Genomic DNA, 18,791 nt, shown 5'->3' with positions numbered 1-18,791 from the left:
ATATGCATGGACATAGCTACAGAGTTTCACTCAACCCTCCCTCCCACCCCTTCACCTGTTTCTTCTAAAAAATGAGCTTGTCGATGTGCAGCTTTCACTCTTGGTTTCAGAAATGTCAATGGAGATTCAGCAGGTGTGGCGGAAGTCACGCAGACCTGCACTTGAACCCAAGTTTTGCCACCCTTGTCCAGGATGTGACTTGGGGCGGCTGCCTCAGTCTCCCCAGTCCCGTTTCCTCAGTTAGTACAGGGGCTAATAATAGCTTCTTGCAGGGGTAGAGTCGGTGCTCAGCAGGGGTTAATTTTCTGTGCTTTGCTCCGTTCACTGCACTCTGAACAGTACTCCTTTGCTGGGCTCCCGCCCATGACCCTCCCTCCACCCCCACTGCAAACTCTGCCACCTGCCACACAGCCTGGTAACTTCCAGTAACCATCTCGGTTTTTCTCCCTATGAAATAAGAAACTATATACTCATATTCATTCCAAAGAATACTGAGTGAGCACCTGCTGTGTGCCAGGCGGTGAGCTGGCCCCGGAATCACTCGGACCCACATTTCAACTTGGCATCTGAGTGCATGCTGAGTACTCCTTACTCAGCATTTATGTGACCTTGGGAAAGGTGCTTAATCCCTCCAACTGTCTCCATCTATAAAATGGGAATCATATTATTTCTTCCCTCTTAAGGTTCTGGCAAGATCCAATGTAATGTAGTATTGGGAAAGCAGCTGGCACAATGCCTGGAACAGTCTACATTCCAGGGGTGCACATGGCGCGTCTGCCGCGGCCAGGCTCTGTGCCGGGGGCTGGGTTCCTGCCCTCCCGGGGTTTGCCTTCCAGGGGGCGCTCCAGCTGCAGGTGCTGCTGCTGTTCTCGTGATCCATCAAGATACAGTAAAAGATAAAGGATGGAGTAACTCAGAACAGAGACACAAGACAGAGCAGCTCAGACGCACGAGAAGATGACCCTGTGTGGGAGGGCAGGGGATGCCTTGAAAGCAGGTGATGGCTGAGGTTGGGCTTGAAGGAGTAAGAGGTGTGAGGGCGTGAAAGACCGTGGCGTGTCCCCAGGATGGCAGAGGCCTAGGCAGCCGCCCTCAGCTGGGACTTCCCGCATCACGAGGCTGGGGCTGGTTTCTCGCCTCTGTCACTAACCCTGCAGAATCTTCATCTTTGTTCAGCGCTCGAAGCTGTAAACCTCTCTGCTTTGCTTTGCTAACGTTGCCTGGCTTTCTCGGGGACACACACACCACGTTGGTCGAGACTGTATCCTGACAGCGTACCGGACTGACGCATTCCATTTGTCTTGGGTTCTTTCCAGGATGCCGTCTACCCTCCCTCCCCCGTCATGTCCCCCGGGGCACATAATACCTGCTCTATAAATACTGATTGAATGAGGGCAGAACTGTGAACAAGGCCAGGGACAGGTGGCGCCAAGCGAGGCCGACTGGCTGCTCGGTGAGGGACATGACCAGGTGGCATTTCCTGGTGTGAATTCATCACTTTAATTCTACCGTAACATTTAACATTTATCGAGCGCGTACTATACGCCGAGCACCGATGCAAGCTCTCTCGCCTGTATTTTGTTGTTTAACCTCTGCACGGTTCATTTAACAGGTGAGGATGCTTCGGCGAAATAACATGCCCACGGGCGCGGCATTGCTAAGCAGACAGCTCGCTCATCCTGGGCTTATCAAAGGTGTTCCGTGCTTAACCTGTTTAGCGATCCAGCGGCCGGATGGGCGCATCCCCACCATCATCATGCTGGCCGAGACCATACTCACAGGCTGCATTTATCGAGTGCATTCTCTGCATTAGAGAGCTGTCTTAACTTCCGCATGAGATATTCCATTTAATCTGTACAGAACCCCACAGCCCAGCTCCTGAGAGTATCCCTGAGAAGACTATGGCACAAAGATAGAACTTGCTGGAGAGTGTGAGGTGGTCAGTGTCCAGGTAGGGCCCGAATCCGGGCAGGCTGCCCCACTGCGGAGCTCAGGTTGACCCCCCCTTCCCAGTAACCACCCAGCCCGCAGCCCACCTAGGGCCAGCACATGGAACGCTCCCCCTGATGCGTAGCCATGATTGCTAAAAGTCTGGGCGGTGGGTAATTAAATCAGGATGAATAGAGATGTCGAGAGCTGCATGTGAGCCTGACGTAGAACACAGCTGGGAAAATCAGCTTTGCCTTTGTCTTGCATTCGTTTGCCCTGAAAGCTCATTCTTAGCTTCTCTTTCCTCCCTGCCCCTCCCTGCCGGACAGCCTCTCCCTCCGGAGGTGTTAATGTCCTCAGTGTGGGAACTACCCAGTCTTGCTGGGGCCCGGGAGCCTCCTGGCTCTCAGATGGCCCTGCCCATCTCTGACCTCATCTGTGGTGTCCGCCTTGTGGTGACACTCCCTGTAGGCAACCACATCTCCCTTCTTTGCAACACTTGGCTGTCGTCCCCGCACACCTCCTGGAAGCCTGTCTTCTGGGAACTCGTTTCCTGTGCAAGTGGAATGGAATCTGAGCAGACCGTGTTACCTGGCCTCCGTGGGCAGGGCTGGGAAGACAGGGCTGGGACGGGCTGGGACCCACTCGGCCTTCAGCTGTCGGTGCAGATGACAAGCACAGCTTAGCTCTGCCCGCTCCGCCCTCTCCGCCTGATATAGGTTGCTCAGTCCCGAGAGGTGTTTTTCAGATGATTTTCTCTTGCTCTGGTTGAAAGTCACACTTCTCTTTGAAGCCAGGCAGAAGAGGGGGAGGAGGGCTGCTGGAGACCCGGGGGCTTCTCGGGCCACACGCACACTTGTACATGCACATGCGCCCTTCCCTGCCCTTCAAGGTCATTTCTACCTGTGGCCTTGTTCGCCCTGCTCATGTTCTAAGAAATTCAGTTCCCCCAAATCCTGCATGCTTTCTTGCTTCCAGAGCTTTGCAAATACCTCGAACCCCCTCTCCTGACTGGCTAACTCCTGCTTCTCAGTAGAGCCCCGCTCTACACCAGAGACCCTTGCACGTCTGTCTCTGTCCCTGACCCCCGACCCCACTTCAGGCTCTGTCAGAGCAGGGGTTGCATCTGTCCACTCTGCTCCAGATTCAATATCTATGTCTGGCTTCATCAATATTCACTAAATAATGAATGTATTATCTTAGTTCTCTTAATAACCAAGCCTGTGAAGTATTTATTATCATCAAGATAAGGAAACAAAAAGCAGAGAGCTAAAAAAAATTGCCTGTGATTACACAATTAGTGAAGTGGTGGGGTCGGGAGAGACTCTCCATCGTCAGATGAGTGATCATGCCCTTCTTCTCACTGCTCAGCCCCTCTTCAAACGGGCGTCCCCTTCGAGACACCCAGCCTCACGTGTGTTGAAAATCATTTTAGTTGGCTCCTCTTGAAACGTCAGAGTATCTGGCCATCCCACATGGCAGCGCCCGCATTACCGCAGGGGCTCCTGACCCGTCTCCCAGCCTCTCCCCGTGTGACACCACCGTCGGCTGTCAACGCAGCAGTCGAGCGAGTCTTCTAACACGGAAAACAGATCGCTCACTCCCCACCTTAAAGAGTTTGGGTTAGTCTCCTGTTGCTGCTGTAAGGACCCTGGAAAGGGTCTCGTGGAGGTCAAAACCAAGGTGTCAGCAGGCTGCGTTCTCTCTGGAGGCTCGGCGGGAGAGTCTGTTTCCTGGCCATCCAGAGGCCACGTACATCCCTTGGCGCATGGCCACATCACTCCAAGCTCTGCTTCTGTCATCCTATCTCCTTCTCTGGCTCTGACTCTCCTACCTCCCCCTTTTAAGGATCCTTACTATCACCCTGAGCCCACCTGAATAATCCAGGAAAACCTTCTCATCTCAGCATCCTTAAGTGCATCAACAGAGTCCCTTTGCCATGTAAGGTCAGATACCTGCAGGTTTCTTGGATTCGGGGGTGGGTATCTTTGGAGGAGGTGGGACTTCTGCCCGCTGCACCCTTCAGTGATCTCCAAGACCCTGCGTGAGCGGCTCGCTCCCTCCGTCCCCCAGTGCCTCTCTGTTCCTTATTGTGCTCGTGTCATTAGGGCCTGTGCCCTGGCTGCTTCCTTAGCCCAGAAAGCTCTCGCCCCACATCACCGCGTGACCTGCTCCCTCACCTGCTCAGGTGTTTGCTTCAATATTCTCTTCTCCCTGAGATCCCTGCCTGGACCACTTTAAATTTACAATCCTTTCCCCACCTCTGGCGTTCCTGACATCCCACATCCAGCTCCATTCTCTCTCAGCAACCCTCACTTTCCAGCATACTGTGCGAGTCACTGTTTGTTCTCATGGGCTGTCTCCTCACCCACCCACCAAAATGTCAGCCCCACGAGGACAGGGATCCCTGCCTGTTCTCCCGACCAGGGAATCCCAAGTGCTTCAGCAGTGCCCGGCACAGAGTGGAACGGCGAGGAAATGAACCAGTGAGAGGACTGAGTGGGAAGGTCCCGCCTTTGTGACCGTGGTCAAGCTGGCCCGAGAAAGTGGGCGGCAGCTTGGCTGATGGCCAACCCATACCAGGTGCTTATCACCTGCCAGGCCCAGAGGAAGCACCTGACGTGCAGGAACCCACGCGAGCCTCACAAGCACCCTCTGAGAGGAATGCTGTTAACCCCACCATCTTTACAGACACAGACACGGCGGGCTGCAGACCCCCGCCGCCCAGCCTCAGCCCTCGTCCTCACCGCTGATGAGGTGATGTCACAGGGCCTCCTTGTGCCTGCTTTCTCAGAGACACTTTCTCATAGTCTCTTCATGCCAGGAAACTGGGCTCTTTTCCTGGTGGCAGAGACCCGCCTCTCGGGCAAAGGATGGGGTTAGAAAGAGAGAGAGGGAGGGGGGGTGTGTATGCACACAGGGTTGTACACACGCAGCCAGCAGCCTGGATCGGTCTTGGAGTTTGGTCATTTTAAGCACCGGGAAGCCCAGCTACCTCACAATGTACCCTTGCGCGCTGTTTCTTGCACTTAGCGCTGAGCCCCATGGAAGCCTGCGGTCTCTGCCCACATCCTCCCCCTCGGTTGGCTTTGGAAACCTTGCCGCCCACTCACACACCCCTGCTGCGCCCATTGGTTTTACCAGGTAGGAGCGAAGAAGGCTCTGAATTATCTGCATCCTTGAGAAAACTGAGGAGAGGCTGAGGCTGAAAATCATTTTAGTTGGCTCCTCTTGAAACGTCAGACTATCTGGCCATCCCACGTGGCAGCGCCCGCATTACCGCAGGGGCGGAAAGATGCACAGGAGCGGAGAGCGGGGGACTTGAAGATCGTCATGGCCAGCTCGCGGGTCCGCCTGGTCAGCTCCACCAGGCTGGAAGGGATGGAGGTCCCCGGCAGAAACGCCTCAGTTGTTTTTGACCCGAAGAAGGACTCGGGGACCTGGCTGGAGCCTGAAATCTAACAAACTCTGTTTCCCATAGACAAGCAGGCCGGCAAGCCGGAAACCGGTCCTGGTTGTATGCAGTTGGTGGCCTTTTTGGAATCCCTCCCCCTCCCCCATTCCCTCGTGCCAGGCCCACCCCTGAGCGGAGCCAGGAACGGGACAGCAAGCTCGTTTACCCGTTATTCTGAGTCAGACACTGTCCAGCTCTAGAGGGATTGTTTCCTTCCATCCTCACAGCGATTCTGGTCGGTAAGACGGGAGTATTATCTCTACTTTACAGATGGAGGACCTGTGGCTACCAAAGGTTTGGCAATGTCCCCAGGGTCATAAGACAGGGTGGCAGGCTGCACTGGAACCCAGGGCTGGCTGCCTCCAGGTCACGGCGCCCCCCATGGTGCCCGCAGGATTCTGAGTGGCTTCAGTAGGTACCTAAGGTTTCTTTTAAGAAACCTGAATCCTCAGCCCAAAAAGATTGTAGTGGGTTTGTGGATATTTTTGAAAGGGTCTTAGACAAGGGCAAGTGTGTCAGTGAGGATTCTGCAGAGAAGCAGAGCCACAGGATGGTTGGGTGGATGGAGAGGAAGTTGTCCTGAGGAACTGTGATGACCGGCAAGTCTGAAACCCACAGAGCAGGCCAGCAGGCCGGAAACTCAGGCAGGAGTTCTGTGCTACAGGTTTGAAGCAGAATTCCTTCTCTTCCAGGAGAGCTCAATTTTTGCTCTTAAAGTCTTCAGCTGATGGGATGAGGGCCACCCACTTTATTAAGAGTAAGAGCTTTGACATAAAATCAGCTGATTCTAAATATAACTCACATCCACAAAATACCTTCGCAGCAACATCTAAGCGAGTGTTTGACCACCCAGCTGGGCGTCATGGCCCAGCCCCACTGACACAGAAAGTTAACCATCACAGGCAGCGACCATCATGTACCATCAAGTACTCAGCGCCCCGTGTGCGCCAGGCGTCACACCAAGCGCTTCCACACGCACGTGTGCTCTCTCTCATCAAAATACTTAACACGCGCGAGAACTCTGAGACTCAGAAGGGTCCAAGTGACTTGCCCAAGACGAGTGGTGGAGCCAAAGCTAGAAACCCAGTTTGTCTGATCACTACTACACGAGACTGCCTTCCAGAATCTTCTGTGTGATGACTCTGGATGAACCACTCTGAGAGAGCTGCTCAGCCTGTCGGGGATGGCCCCCAGTCGGGCCCTCCCACCTCACCACACTGCCCCTCAGCTCCCGGAAGATTCTGCACTTGAAACACTCCATCCCCTGCAGGGCTTGCTTTCCAGGTTAATGGTGGCCGCCAACCTTGCAGCCCTAGGTGGTCAACAGGCCCCAGCCCAGGAAGGATATGCGAGCGGGACACGGTGCAGGAAAGCTCAGGATGCCATTACCACCTCAGTGAACAGACGTGCTCAGAGTCGGGGCCCTGAAACCACTTTATGGCTGAAACGACTTCATGGGGTGGGGGGGCCTGTTCAGGGCATCAGTATCAAAACCTCCTTGAACTGAGGCTGAAATGGACCAATCTAGTGACAAATCCATCTTCGCAGCAGTTTGCGTTTCAGTGAGATTAAAGGGAATTTGCAGAACACACTCCAGAATCTGACTCCCTCTGCAGAAGGAAATAAGGCTTTCTAGGACTCGATTTCGTAAGGCATGCTGCCGACTGGGTCTGGTGACTCTGGGCCTGAGATATGCTGGTGGTTTGGTCGTAAGCAACCAAAACCAGTGCTAGACACTTAATTAAAATGAAAAGAAATCAAAGGGGATAAATTCCTGCATGCTGTATCTTACAAAAGCAAAGCTGGATCTGGAAAACCACTACTTGAGACAGTAATTAACCCCGGGCAGCTCCGGACCCCTCTGCAGCAGAGCTTCAGAAGCTTCTGGAGTTCTGCTCGATGTTAGTGCCAGTCAGCTCTGTGATCTCGTGTCTGCATCTGTTCAAATTTCCAAGAGAAACTGACTTGCTCAGCCTGAGTGTCTACACCTGAACACACGGCCCTGGCCAGGGCTTCATGTGGGACAGCAAAGATCAAAGCTGCCCCCGTGTACAGGGGCCATGAGAGAAGGAATTATCTTCTACTCCAAGAAGTGGCTTCTGTAATAACCTTGATTGTAATAGTAATTTGAGATTTACATAGCTAGAGACAGCCACATGTAGACTTCCATATCGAGAGAGAGAGGGGGAGAGAGAGAGGGAGAGAGGGAGAGAGAGAGAGAGAGAGAGAGAGAGAGAGTGTGTGTGTGTGTGTGTGTGTGTGTGTGTGTAGGACTTGCCACTCCCTTCCATTGCCTCCCACCCATTTCCAAAGCAATCAGATCTTAAAATAATTAGCTGCAAATGCAGTCTTGGACCCCAATTTAGCATCTTGAGACATTTAAGACAAGAATGTAATCACCAGGCAGGAGGAAGCTTTGGCTGTTTCGTTCCCTAGCACAGTGCCTGGCACAAAGTCGGTGCTTGGTGATTGTTGAATGCATAACCCCTGCCCATCAGCCCTGGGACACCTTCCCTCCTCTCCCCAAGGGCTTTGTCATCTTGATCCAAGGATCTTCTTTAGACCCCTATGTCCCATCCCCAACACCCATGATCAATAAATAAGGTACAGACCTTTCCTGGGGGGAGGGTGACCAGCCCCAGCTCTGCCCGTGTCTCATGTAGGGTTTATATGAAAGAGATTGCCTGGCTGTGGACGAGGGAACCTGGGGTGTTTGAAAACCATGAAGTTACTGTCCAGAGAAAGACAAAGAAAGAGAGGAACGCAGGCCAGAACAGGCTGACTCAGACCTTTGGTCCTCCCACTGGCTGAGACAAGCTCACCCAGATCCCATCTTGGTCTCATCCTTTATGGAATTCCCGGGAAATAGTGGCCTGAGGGCCATATATCACATGGTATCTAATTAACTTAAGCATAATTGTAAAGGGTGGACTACAGATGGTGCTTGGAGGATTCTAACGTCGACTTCAGTCCCTCTCAACCAGCGCTTCTGCACGGGGAGCTGCTGATCGCTTCACCAAGGGTTGTTTCAGAGACCCGTCCTGGTTCTGACCTGCTCCAGAATCCCCCCTCACCACGTGTTGATACCAAACCTTGCGATGGTTCTCCTTGAGCTGCCACTCTGTTCTCGTCCCACGCTGGCCTGGATCAACGCAGTGACTTCCTTGGAGCATGACTGCTCCTTGCAGACCAGCCCCGGCCCCTGCGTACACACAGGCTCCAAGTTCTGTTGAGCAAAGTGACTTTGAGAAGTGACAGCAATAAGCAATTGTACGACTACAGAGGGCTGCTGCCTCCAGTAGTTTTGCAAAATGCCTTCAATGCCTTGCGTTACCCGGGAAGACCTCTGCTGTCTCTATTTCAAAGATAATGAACAGACAGCTCGGCTGGCCTGAGACCCCGAGGGTCAGTGGTCACAGCAGGATGCCAGCATGAAGTACCAAAGCCACGGTCAAAAGAGATCCTGGAAGATCAAGCCAGGGAACAGGACAGCCCTGCAGTGTGATAGGGACCACTTGTTGCTTCACGCCTGCCGTGTGCTGGGTTTACCTCCCAGTATTAGAATTCCTGTTACCTTGTCCAGTCTCTCCCGCAGCTCAGAAGGGAGATGTTATGGCCCCATTTTAGGGAAGCACCTGAGGTCGGGAGAAACTAAATTCCTTGCACAATATGGCCAGATTTCGAAAGTGACAGAGCCAGGATTTATTTCTTGCCTGTGTTTATGCCAAGCCTCATGTTCTGTGACCCTTCTGGCCTTTCTTCCCTTTAAATGATGGCCACAGAGCTGGGCGATGGCAGACAAATCCGGAAGGCAAGAGCTGGGTCTCCCAGGAGCAGAGGGCCAGGTCCAAAGGCAGGAGTGAGTGAGAGGATGGAGACCTTCCCACCCATAAGTGTGATACCGGGGCTGTACGTGTAGGATGCGGGCTGCGCAGGCTCTGTCTGGCTAGTTTGAAAGCCCGAAATCTGGAAGAGTCAAAAGATTGAAGAGTCACAGAGAGGGGACCCACAAATGCCCGGGTTGGTCATGATCCCATGAGGTAGATAGATGTCCAGTCCTCCCTTGTGGCTGGGGGGTGGACTAGGAGTGTGCGGCCAGCCCAGTGGTCCTAGCAGACTGCTCTCCAGTGAATCCCCGACACCTGGCTCCTGCACTTGTCTCCAGCGGGCACACACTGCAGAAGTGAGGGAGGGTCCCGGCCCCTCTGTCCACTCCCCAGGAAGGCCCCGCCCTCTGGCCCAGAGACAGCAGGGCGCTCTGGTGGTGCTGGACCAGCTGCCTGGCCTCCCGGGGCCTCGGTTTCCCCATGTTTGAACCGAGAGGCTGACTCAGGCTTTCTCTCCCACCCCTCCCTGTGCCAACCACCTCCCCGCCCTGGTGTGGGGAAGGCCTTCGCCTGGCAACCCCAGGACCATGTGTCTGCCTGCCCTCTCTTTCCAGGAAGTCTGTCATCCAGCTCGACCTCGCCAACACCAAGAAGGCGATGATCGTCCCCGCATTCGAGACGCTGCGTTACCGGCTCTCTTTCCCCAAGTCGAAGGCAGAGTTGCTGTCAATGCTGGACATGGGGACTCTCTTCACATTCAGGTGAGCATCCCTCACTGGCACCCCCCGGGGGTGCCCGAAGCCCTTTGTCACCAGCGTTAGGCCATCTTAAGGCCAAGAAAAGCACCGCTGGCCTCAAACTGTGTGCTTGGCACAGCCTTTCTCTTCCCACCTGCCACGTGCTTTCTGTACAATTGTGACAGACCCGGGTCCCGGTGGAGGGACAGGAGTGCTGGGCGGGGGGTTCAGCTCATCTCCTTTTGTACTTCCCTCAGCTCAGGTTCTGCCCCATCTCCCACCTCTTGAGTCCTCTCTTTGGTTTGCTTGTCCGCTCGCTCATCTGGTAAGTGGGTTTCATCGTGTGAGCGCCGCCATGGTGGCCGTCTGCCTTTTCCTTCCTTTTTTTTTTTTTTTTTTTTTTTTTTCCTTTCTTTGTGAGCGGTCTGTTCTCCGAGGTCCTCAAACCTGGGCCAGGCAGCTGTAGCTTCAACAACTCAAGTCATCAGGGTGACTCCAAGTCATCAGTGGATGCAGCCACTGTGGAAGCTGCCTTTCCTCTTGCCCAAGTGACAGTCTCAAACAAACCCCTCATTTTCCTGGTTTCCTAGACTCCTAAGTCCTGCACAACCATCTCAGAGGAGTTATCCTGCCTCCTGTCCACAGTGCCCAGGGAGTCAGTACAACTGCACAGGTGGGAAAGGGTTCTGGCTCCTGGGGACAGGCTGCCAACACTCAGTGTGGCGCCCCTGCAGGAAGCAGGAATCCTGGGGGTCTCCTGGCAGAGCAGTCCAAAGGGAGAGCCATGTCTTCCATCGGCTCCTGTTTTAAAGAGAGGCTTCCATCTTGAACAGTGTGAGAATGGCCAGCACTCCCTTTGAGCTAAAAAACATACAATTCTAGGCAAGCTGAATTTTATTGAAAAGATCACAATAATAACTTCGGTTTTCATACCATTAAGTTACTAGAAGCTTCTAGAAGGTTTTTTCAAACAGACATTATTTTGTGAAAATATCTTTATAAGATAGGTTATTCATTCAACAATTCAGAGATGATCCCTTTTCACCTTTCATTCAGATAAAGAAACTGAAGAGTTGGGGGTCCTGGGGGAGCCAGGACTTAAACTCCAGCCTTCTTTCTCCATCCAGAATTCTGGAAAGTAGCCTGAAAGAGTTAATACCCCACCAGCCAATCCTGCTTTCTTTTCGGAAAGAAATAATAACTACCACTTACTGAGTGCTTAACACGTGTCAGGCCCTGTGATCAGTCCATTAAATCCTCATCACAAATCCTTGAGGCAGATACATTGTCCCCATTTTGCAGATAAAGAAACTGAGGCTCTAAGAGGCTAACTGACTGTTCCAAGCCACACAGCCAGTCAGAGCCTGGATTCAGCCCAGGTCTGAGGAGCTGCCGAGTCTATAATCCTAACCAAAATACTGTCAGATCTCTGATCAAGTCCTGAATTTTCTTACCTGTGTTGAAGAGGCATGCAAAAATGGAGACTTTGGATGTAGCCTGATGACTGACCACCTGGCAAATTTCCAAGGCATCCTTCCTTCCATCTCCATCCCCAGGTGATTTAAGAACTCATTTCAAGGCCAACTTCGTGGGCGTCAGAGCTGGGGTTTGGCCTGCTGTGTTCATGATTGCTGCTCCGGCCAACAGCTTGCCAGCCGCCACGCCAAGTGCTAAATTACATACCTTCTCTCTGAGAAATTGCTTTTGTCACCTTCCCTCCAAATGATGAACTCTTAATGCTTTCCAGCAGCTGGAACCTACTCCCCACCGCACCTGGAATGAGAAACCATCCACACCATCCACGTCCTCCAGGGCAGTGGTTCTCAGAGTGTTGTCCCTGGACCACTAGCATCAGCGTCTTCCGGGAACTTGTTAGAAGCATCAGGGTCTCAACCCTCATCCCAGACCTGCTGGATCAGAAACTCGGCGGGTGGAACCTAGCAATCTGACTGTTACAAAATAGCCCTCCAGTGGATCCTGATACACACCCAAGTCTGAGCACCTCTGCTCAAAGCACGGTGCCCCAAGTCTCTTCTATAGCAGCGTCCTACAAAGCGTGCCCAGGAAACCTCGCTCATCACTGGTTTTTTTGGGAGGCTGATGTTGATGGCCTCAGAGAGCAAGTCCTAGAGAACCAGTGTCGACTGGTCTGAAAGTAGGTTCCTTGGAGCAATTTTCAGGCTGTGGCTTGTTTTAGTTAACGGCAAGGTAACTGCAACCTCCACTTGTTCTGTGCTGACCGGCCACTGGGTGTGCCGTCAGTCTCCAGGCTGAGCCCACAGAAGCTGCCTGCCCACCCAGGGGAACAGAGCTGACCTAGCTGCCCCTGCTCTTTCCTTCTCTTCTTCCTCTTTTTCACATGAGAACAGGCCAAGAATTCAGGTTCTAGAAAAGGAGGACAAATAAGATGGCTATTGGTACCACTGACAGTAAGACCACCCATGAGTCGACATGTCTCAGAACAAACCAGGGGAAATCATGAGAATATCTTTATATTCTGAGGCTGTTACTGTATATCAGACATCGCTCTAAGTACTTTGTATGAATTAATTTGCAAAATGGTCATAAATCCACGAAGTAGGGACCATTCTGTGTCACCAGCAGAAAGAAGCACAACCACAGAGGAGGTAGGTGACTCCTCTGCATCTGTCAAGGGGCAGCGCAGACCCAGACAGGCCCCGAATCCCACCAGAACCAGTGTTTTTAACCACCTTGCTGGACTGGGTGGCAGGGAGCCGGCATTTGTGGAATACCCCGCCCCCCGCCTCCCAGCACCGGGCCAATCTCTTTCCGCTTTCTCATTTAAGCCCCTCAGCAGTTCGCTGGTGGACACAGGAGGAAACTAAAGCCTGGTTTAGATGCTCTGCAGTCGGAGGTCCTCAGCGCCTAAGAGGAGGAGGTGATGTTTGAACCCTGGTCCAGTGGCTCCACTGTGCTGCGCTCTAAACCTAATGCGTATCCACCGCTGTCCTTGTGCCAGGCCGGTTCAGTGAAAGGTGTCAGGTGGCCAGACTGCCTGTTCACAAATGGAAAATCACCTCCTTCCCGGCCCGATTTTTGAACCACTCCCAACAACTCACAATGTCCTTCCTTTTCACCCTTCGTGAATGTGGCATTACTCAGCCTTGTGTTGTCCTTCCACTGAAGTGACCTTGGTTGTGGTAGGAGCTGCTGAATTGGTGGAGTGGCAGGTTCCAGTGCCTGCATCCTCCCAGTCTGGTCACCTCCCCCAATAACACAACTTACTGGAAGCCCACCTGCGGGTCCAGAGGACATCCAGCCTCAGCGTGAAGCAGCAAAATAAGGAAGCAGCTGCATCTCTGCCCAAAGTGGGGACTCAACCCAAACCCCAGCAAGGGCTGTATCAGCACACACCTCTTTGTCCTCCAAACCAGCAGCATTCGGAGCTCAGCTCCCGTCCCTCCACCCAACGGCTTTTTCTCTGTATGTCCCAGGTACCACGTCTGGACAAAAGGCCACGCACCCACAAACTTCGCCAAGTGGCGGACCGCCACCACGCCTTACCGGGTTGAGTGGGAGGCCGATTTCGAGCCGTATGTTGTCGTGAGACGGGACTGTCCTGAGTACGACCGGAGGTTTGTGGGCTTTGGCTGGAACAAGGTGGCTCACATCATGGAACTGGATGCGCAGGTGAGAAGAGTAGAACGTTGGACCTCGTGCTCGGGGGGGGGGGGGGGAAGGAGAGGCCTGGATCTTAGCGCTGAAAGGGCCTTGGAGATGAGAAGGCAGGGACTGAGAGGGAACAAGATGTGTTCAGGGACCTAGAGGGGGAACGTGGCCGTACTAACCCTCAGCGCTGCAGATCCCCAAACTCTTTCTTCTACCTTGGGTGAGAGTTGGTTCCCAGCCAGGACTCAGGCAAATGTGAGTGTCCTGGGACAAACCATTTCACCGCCCCCCCCCTTCTTCATGCAACCCAGGGATGAAGACGAGCAAATGAGGACCATTCATCACTGGGTCTGTGAGTCACATAATTGACACAGAGCATTCTGGGAGTTTCATATCAGTGACACAAAGCATGCAGCTAAGGCGAAGCTACTGATTCTACCCTGTAACTGAGAGACGGATGAGTTTCAGGCTGCATTTAATCATGAAACTTTTCATTCAGCTCATACTTGCTGAGCACCTACTTCAAAAGAAACCTCCTGCAGGGTTCTAGTAGGTTAAACCAGGGGTCTGCAGTGCCTTTTTCTAAAGGTCCAGATAGTAAGTTGGGAGGGCTTTGTGGGGCCTTCAGGCATCCTTTTCAACCACTCAGCTCTGCCGTTGTAGTTCAGTTACAGCTGGTTTCTCAACAACCACTGTAACTATGTTCCAATAAAACTTTACTTACAAAAGCATGTGGCTGGCCAGACACACTGCGGCCTGGCAACCCCTGTGTCAAACAAACAGGAGCAAAGCTGCCCTGGTTCAGCCAAGAGAAGGATGCCTGAGCCCCTCAACCCCACCCTTTGGTCTCTTGGAACGCTGTTCTCCAAGGCACCTCCTCTCAGAGCACAGTGCAAGTATTCCTCAACAGGACCATCCCAAAGTCAGGAGAAGCAATGGATGCTCAGTGCTGGCGGCCCTGAGAGTCACCTGGAGAACTTTCCAACAGTTCCAGGGTGTTTGAGAGCAGCCCCAGGTGACCTGAATAAATATCTAGGGTTGCAAACCAGTGATGGAGATAGAAGGTTGTGGAAGAGTGTTCCCGTTAAACAACAGAGAGCATGACCTTTCGTATCCATGTTTCCAATAATCCTTGGGGGTGGTCCCGTGATGCTCACAGACAGAAACGCTGAGTCTGCCTTACTTTCTGCTGGAAAGAAATGTCGTAATCTTCGTGAGTCCGGCAGTATGGTGAGGCGAACTGGTTCCACCAGGTTAATTCTTCCAGCACTGAGACCTGGGCTTTTATTTGTTTTCGACAGTTTTGACAGAACACTTGAAAATGTGTTGCCTCTTTTCCTTGCTTTGCCAGTAGCACATGCTAAACATAATTTTACCCCTTCCAGTGAGTTAGGGACGTACACCCCTGAGAGGTAATCCAGCCACACCTACAGGGGCTAGTGGGATCGGAAAGGCTCTCTGTCCCCACGTGAAGTGTCCCAGACAGCCAAGCTCCGGGAGTGCTTGCATTTTCATTTCATGGCTTTTCTCACTCCTTCCTCACCATCAGCTGTCATTTCTTGCTGCTGTCAGCATTCCTCCATCTGTAACAGCTGCCTTTCCCCATCCTGATTTTTCCCTTGCTGAGTTGATTCTGATCTGCTCTGGGCTGCAAAACTAGATAACCAAGGTTTACCAGACATGCTGTCCGAAATTAGAGTACGTGGATTCTGAGTACAAGTGTGCTGGTTCTCCTTTGAGTGACACATCCTAAATTTACACCCCCTATTTTGGCTCCTCAGAGGCCATTCATTTTTGATCTGAGTTTCTATATTCTGCAAAGTGGAGAACACCATTTGATGGTGGGACTTGTAATAAGGCTGTGTGGGTGGGAATTTGGGTTTTCAGTTTGTTGTTTGTTGGGGCTTTTTGTTTGCTTTGTCTGTTTTGTCCTTGATAAGCTTCAGTCCAGTGGAGTTTTTGTTTTTTCCCCCTTTCTTTTAGTGCCCCCTCTTTTGTACTAATCTGTCAAATCTCATCAAACTCTGTGAGAAGTCACATAAACAGACATCATTTAATTGCACAAGAGACTCTCGCATGGCTCGTGTCATTCTAGAGCAAACACGTGGGTGTGTACTCTCATTTATCAAGAACCTGTTATGGGCCCTAAGCTCTGCCCAGCATGAGCCATACATTATTGGTCATCTCGCAAGGTAGGTATTATTCCCTTTACTTTATAGAGGAGAAAACCCAGGCTCAGGGAAGCCAGGTAATGTGTCCAAGGTCATGGAGACAGCCCTGAGCTGTCCCCCTGCATGTGGTTGCGCTCTCCATGGTGCTGCCCTGTTTCTTGGTGTCACTCACATCATTCCTTCACTTAGTCAAGCGGTCTTCCGCCTGCGCGTCCCTCATACAGGCGCTCACGCTACTCTCGTCTTCTCCCAGGAGTATGAATTCATCGTGCTGCCCAACGCATACATGATCCACATGCCTCACGCCCCCAGCTTCGACATCACCAAGTTCCGGTCCAACAAGCAATACCGCATCTGTCTCAAAACCCTGAAGGAAGAGTTTCAGCAGGACATGTCCCGCCGCTACGGCTTTGCCGCCCTCAAATATCTCACGGCCGAGAACAACAGCTAGCACCAAGAGGCCTGGCACCAGGGAGACATTCTGCAGTGGGAGAGCCCCGTGCTGCATGGGGCCCAGTCTTGAAACTCAAATGGAGCATTGCTTTTTTGGTTCGTTTTTGTTTGTCTCTTTGGCCCAACAGATCTGCCCTCTCTACAGAGATCTGGGACAAGGATCCGGCCAGTCCCTCTCCGGCCCACAACCTGTCATTCCCAGAGTGTGGGAAAAACAGCCCATCCACATGGTCTCTCCGAGAGATGGGGCACAGAGGGGTGAGACGGAGCAAAAGGGTTATCCTTCCACAAAGCCAGATGACCAAGCAGGTCTTTAGGATGTCCTCATTGCTTTTAAAAAAAGGGGAAGGTGGGGTGGGGGTGGGGGTGGGGGTGGGCAGCCATCCCGGGAAATAAAAGCAAAAATGTCTCTTCTTCAGAGAAAACTTTCTTCTTTGCCCTGAAATTTAGTTGAGTATCCCAGGGGAGGGCACACCAATGATCGGAACCAACTATTTGGCAAAACCCAGTGGGGACACTGTACCTGGCAGGACCTGGAGGTCGGATTGGTTGGTTCTTCATCCTCAAGGTCACCCTTGTTTTGTTTTGGGGAATTTTTATTTCTTTGTTTGGTTTGGGTCTGGGAATCCCAAATAGAAAACCTGATCTTTTAAGGCTCTGAAGGAGAGTCAGCTGCCTCGGTGAACATCCCTCTGTCAGCAGTGGCCCAGCAAGGAGGCCAGGAGTCCTCGGCCACTATTTAAACATGGGTAGCCTTCTTCGGGATGATCACCGAGTGCCCCGGGACCTTGAATTCCCTACTCTGCAGGATCCAGGGGCGGTGATTGGGACTGTGGATATACAAAGACCAGCTGTTTCACAACCGGTCACGTTTTCTATTGGCTATGACTGACTCACGGGGAAAGGGCTTTAAAGGGACAGTTTCCACGCACGCAAAAGGTACGAACCTCGCAGGCCTTTAGAAGAACTTTCATCGTTCATGCGAGCCCAGTCCCGAAGAGTCACAAGTCCACTTGGAGACCTTCGGGAAGAATGTATTGGGCTCCTGTGGTGTTGGCATCGGCTTCGCTGAAGCTGGGACGAGGTCACGACCTCAGGTTCCCTCTGCGACCTGGCCCAGGGTAGGCAGGCACCTTCGCCGTGACACAGATTGAGGGGACACTGGACTTTTTACCCATTTTCTTGAATCTTCGATATTAATGTCGTGTTTACATTGATGAGAACAAGAGGCAGTGCCCTCCTCTCCGCCGGGCTGTGTGTGTCGAGTTGCAGGGTGACCAGCAAACGCTGCAGTCAATAAACGGAAGTCCCAACTGTTTCTTCCCCCGTCCCCACCCGCTCTTGTCAGGAGCTCCCGGACACACTGCGGTGTGGAGAGCAAAGTCGATAAACGGCAACCTTACACTTTCTCTTCTCCCACTGTGTTTTCTCCTCATTGGAACTTGAACCTCTTATGCTCCTTGCCTGAGGTTAGATCTCACTTCATGCTCCAACCTGCAAAGTGTTTTCACGTTTTCCATTTAGCTTCTGTCTCAAGACCAAAGCCAGATGTTTCCAATACTTGATGTGGGCTAGCATGGTAAATCGTAGTGATGGTCCTGATAAATCAGGAAATGCCGGGGCAGCCTGATTATAAGAGGCCCTCAGGGCACTCAAGTGCATTCGCTCAAATTTACTGAAAATTTTAGGAAAACCGTTAGGACAAATCCTCACACCGATCTACATAAATTTACATACGTGTGTGTGTATGAATCTATCATAGGCATACATTACATATATACAGCATTTGTTATTACAAAAGGTATGCATGAATACTGTAAAAGTGAGGCATCACTAAAGGCTTCAAAGTCCATGTGAAAGTCCCCCTTGTCCACTGGTGGGCGGAGCCAGCACAGACCAGGTCACAAGGACTTTGGGTGCACGTCTCATTGCTACTCCTGGGTTCAGTGACGTCACCCACGTAGCATGAAATCATCCATGATCGGAGTGTTTTCACCATGGAAACCAGAAAACACCACAAGTCAGGGCACCACCAGCCTAAGAGCCAGTTGTCACACATCTACCAGCGCACCACAGCCCCTTCCTCCTCCCTGTGCACACGCACATGCACACACACAGGCACTCAGACTTCCTTTTCTAGAGAAGACCACTGCTAACAGATGCACTGATACAGTTTTTAAATTAATCACTACCAGCTAACTGAGCCAAGTGAAAATAGGCCAGTAGCCCTAGTTTCTCGGTGTGGAAAATCAATTTTAAATTCCCTAAAGCCTTTTTTTTTTTAATTTTTCATGGCCAGCCACCTGGGTTTCCCTTGAGTTTCTCTAGTTATAGCTGCGATCATATAATGCATCATCCAAATGGGCCACTTCCGTAAATGAAAGAAGGTGCTATTTACTCTGAGACAATAGGTATAAATTGGAAGATGATGTAGCTTCATGTACACTGAATTTATTAAACCCGGAAACCAACAGGAGAAAACCTCTTTCCCCAAAAACAGGTGCCTGGCACCCTGAAGCCCCTCTCACTTAAGGCTAGAGCTCAGATATTGTCTGGGGCCCAAGTTCAACACAGAAGCTGCCAACCCAGT

The 18,791-nt window shown here is 52.0% G+C and overlaps 1 protein-coding gene across 6 annotated transcripts in view; it reads left to right on the top strand.

Annotated features, from left to right (window-relative positions):
• The window catches only part of LARGE1 (LARGE xylosyl- and glucuronyltransferase 1), a 491,734-nt gene extending 474,124 nt beyond the window's left edge, over positions 1-17,610 (top strand). For all 6 annotated transcript variants that reach the window (XM_074375446.1, XM_074375448.1, XM_074375447.1 and 3 more), the window contains 3 exons: positions 9,825-9,971; positions 13,403-13,598; positions 16,002-17,610. In XM_074375446.1, coding sequence (XP_074231547.1) covers positions 9,825-9,971; positions 13,403-13,598; positions 16,002-16,199 — 541 coding nt within the window. In that variant the 3' untranslated portion in view covers positions 16,200-17,610. The remainder of the gene's footprint in view (positions 1-9,824; positions 9,972-13,402; positions 13,599-16,001) is intronic.
• Positions 17,611-18,791: the final 1,181 nt, after the last annotated feature.

Source organism: Camelus bactrianus, chromosome 12 (assembly GCF_048773025.1).
Source record: "Camelus bactrianus isolate YW-2024 breed Bactrian camel chromosome 12, ASM4877302v1, whole genome shotgun sequence".
NCBI classification, from domain to species: domain Eukaryota; kingdom Metazoa; phylum Chordata; class Mammalia; order Artiodactyla; family Camelidae; genus Camelus; species Camelus bactrianus.
This window is presented reverse-complemented; position numbering and strand designations above follow the sequence as displayed.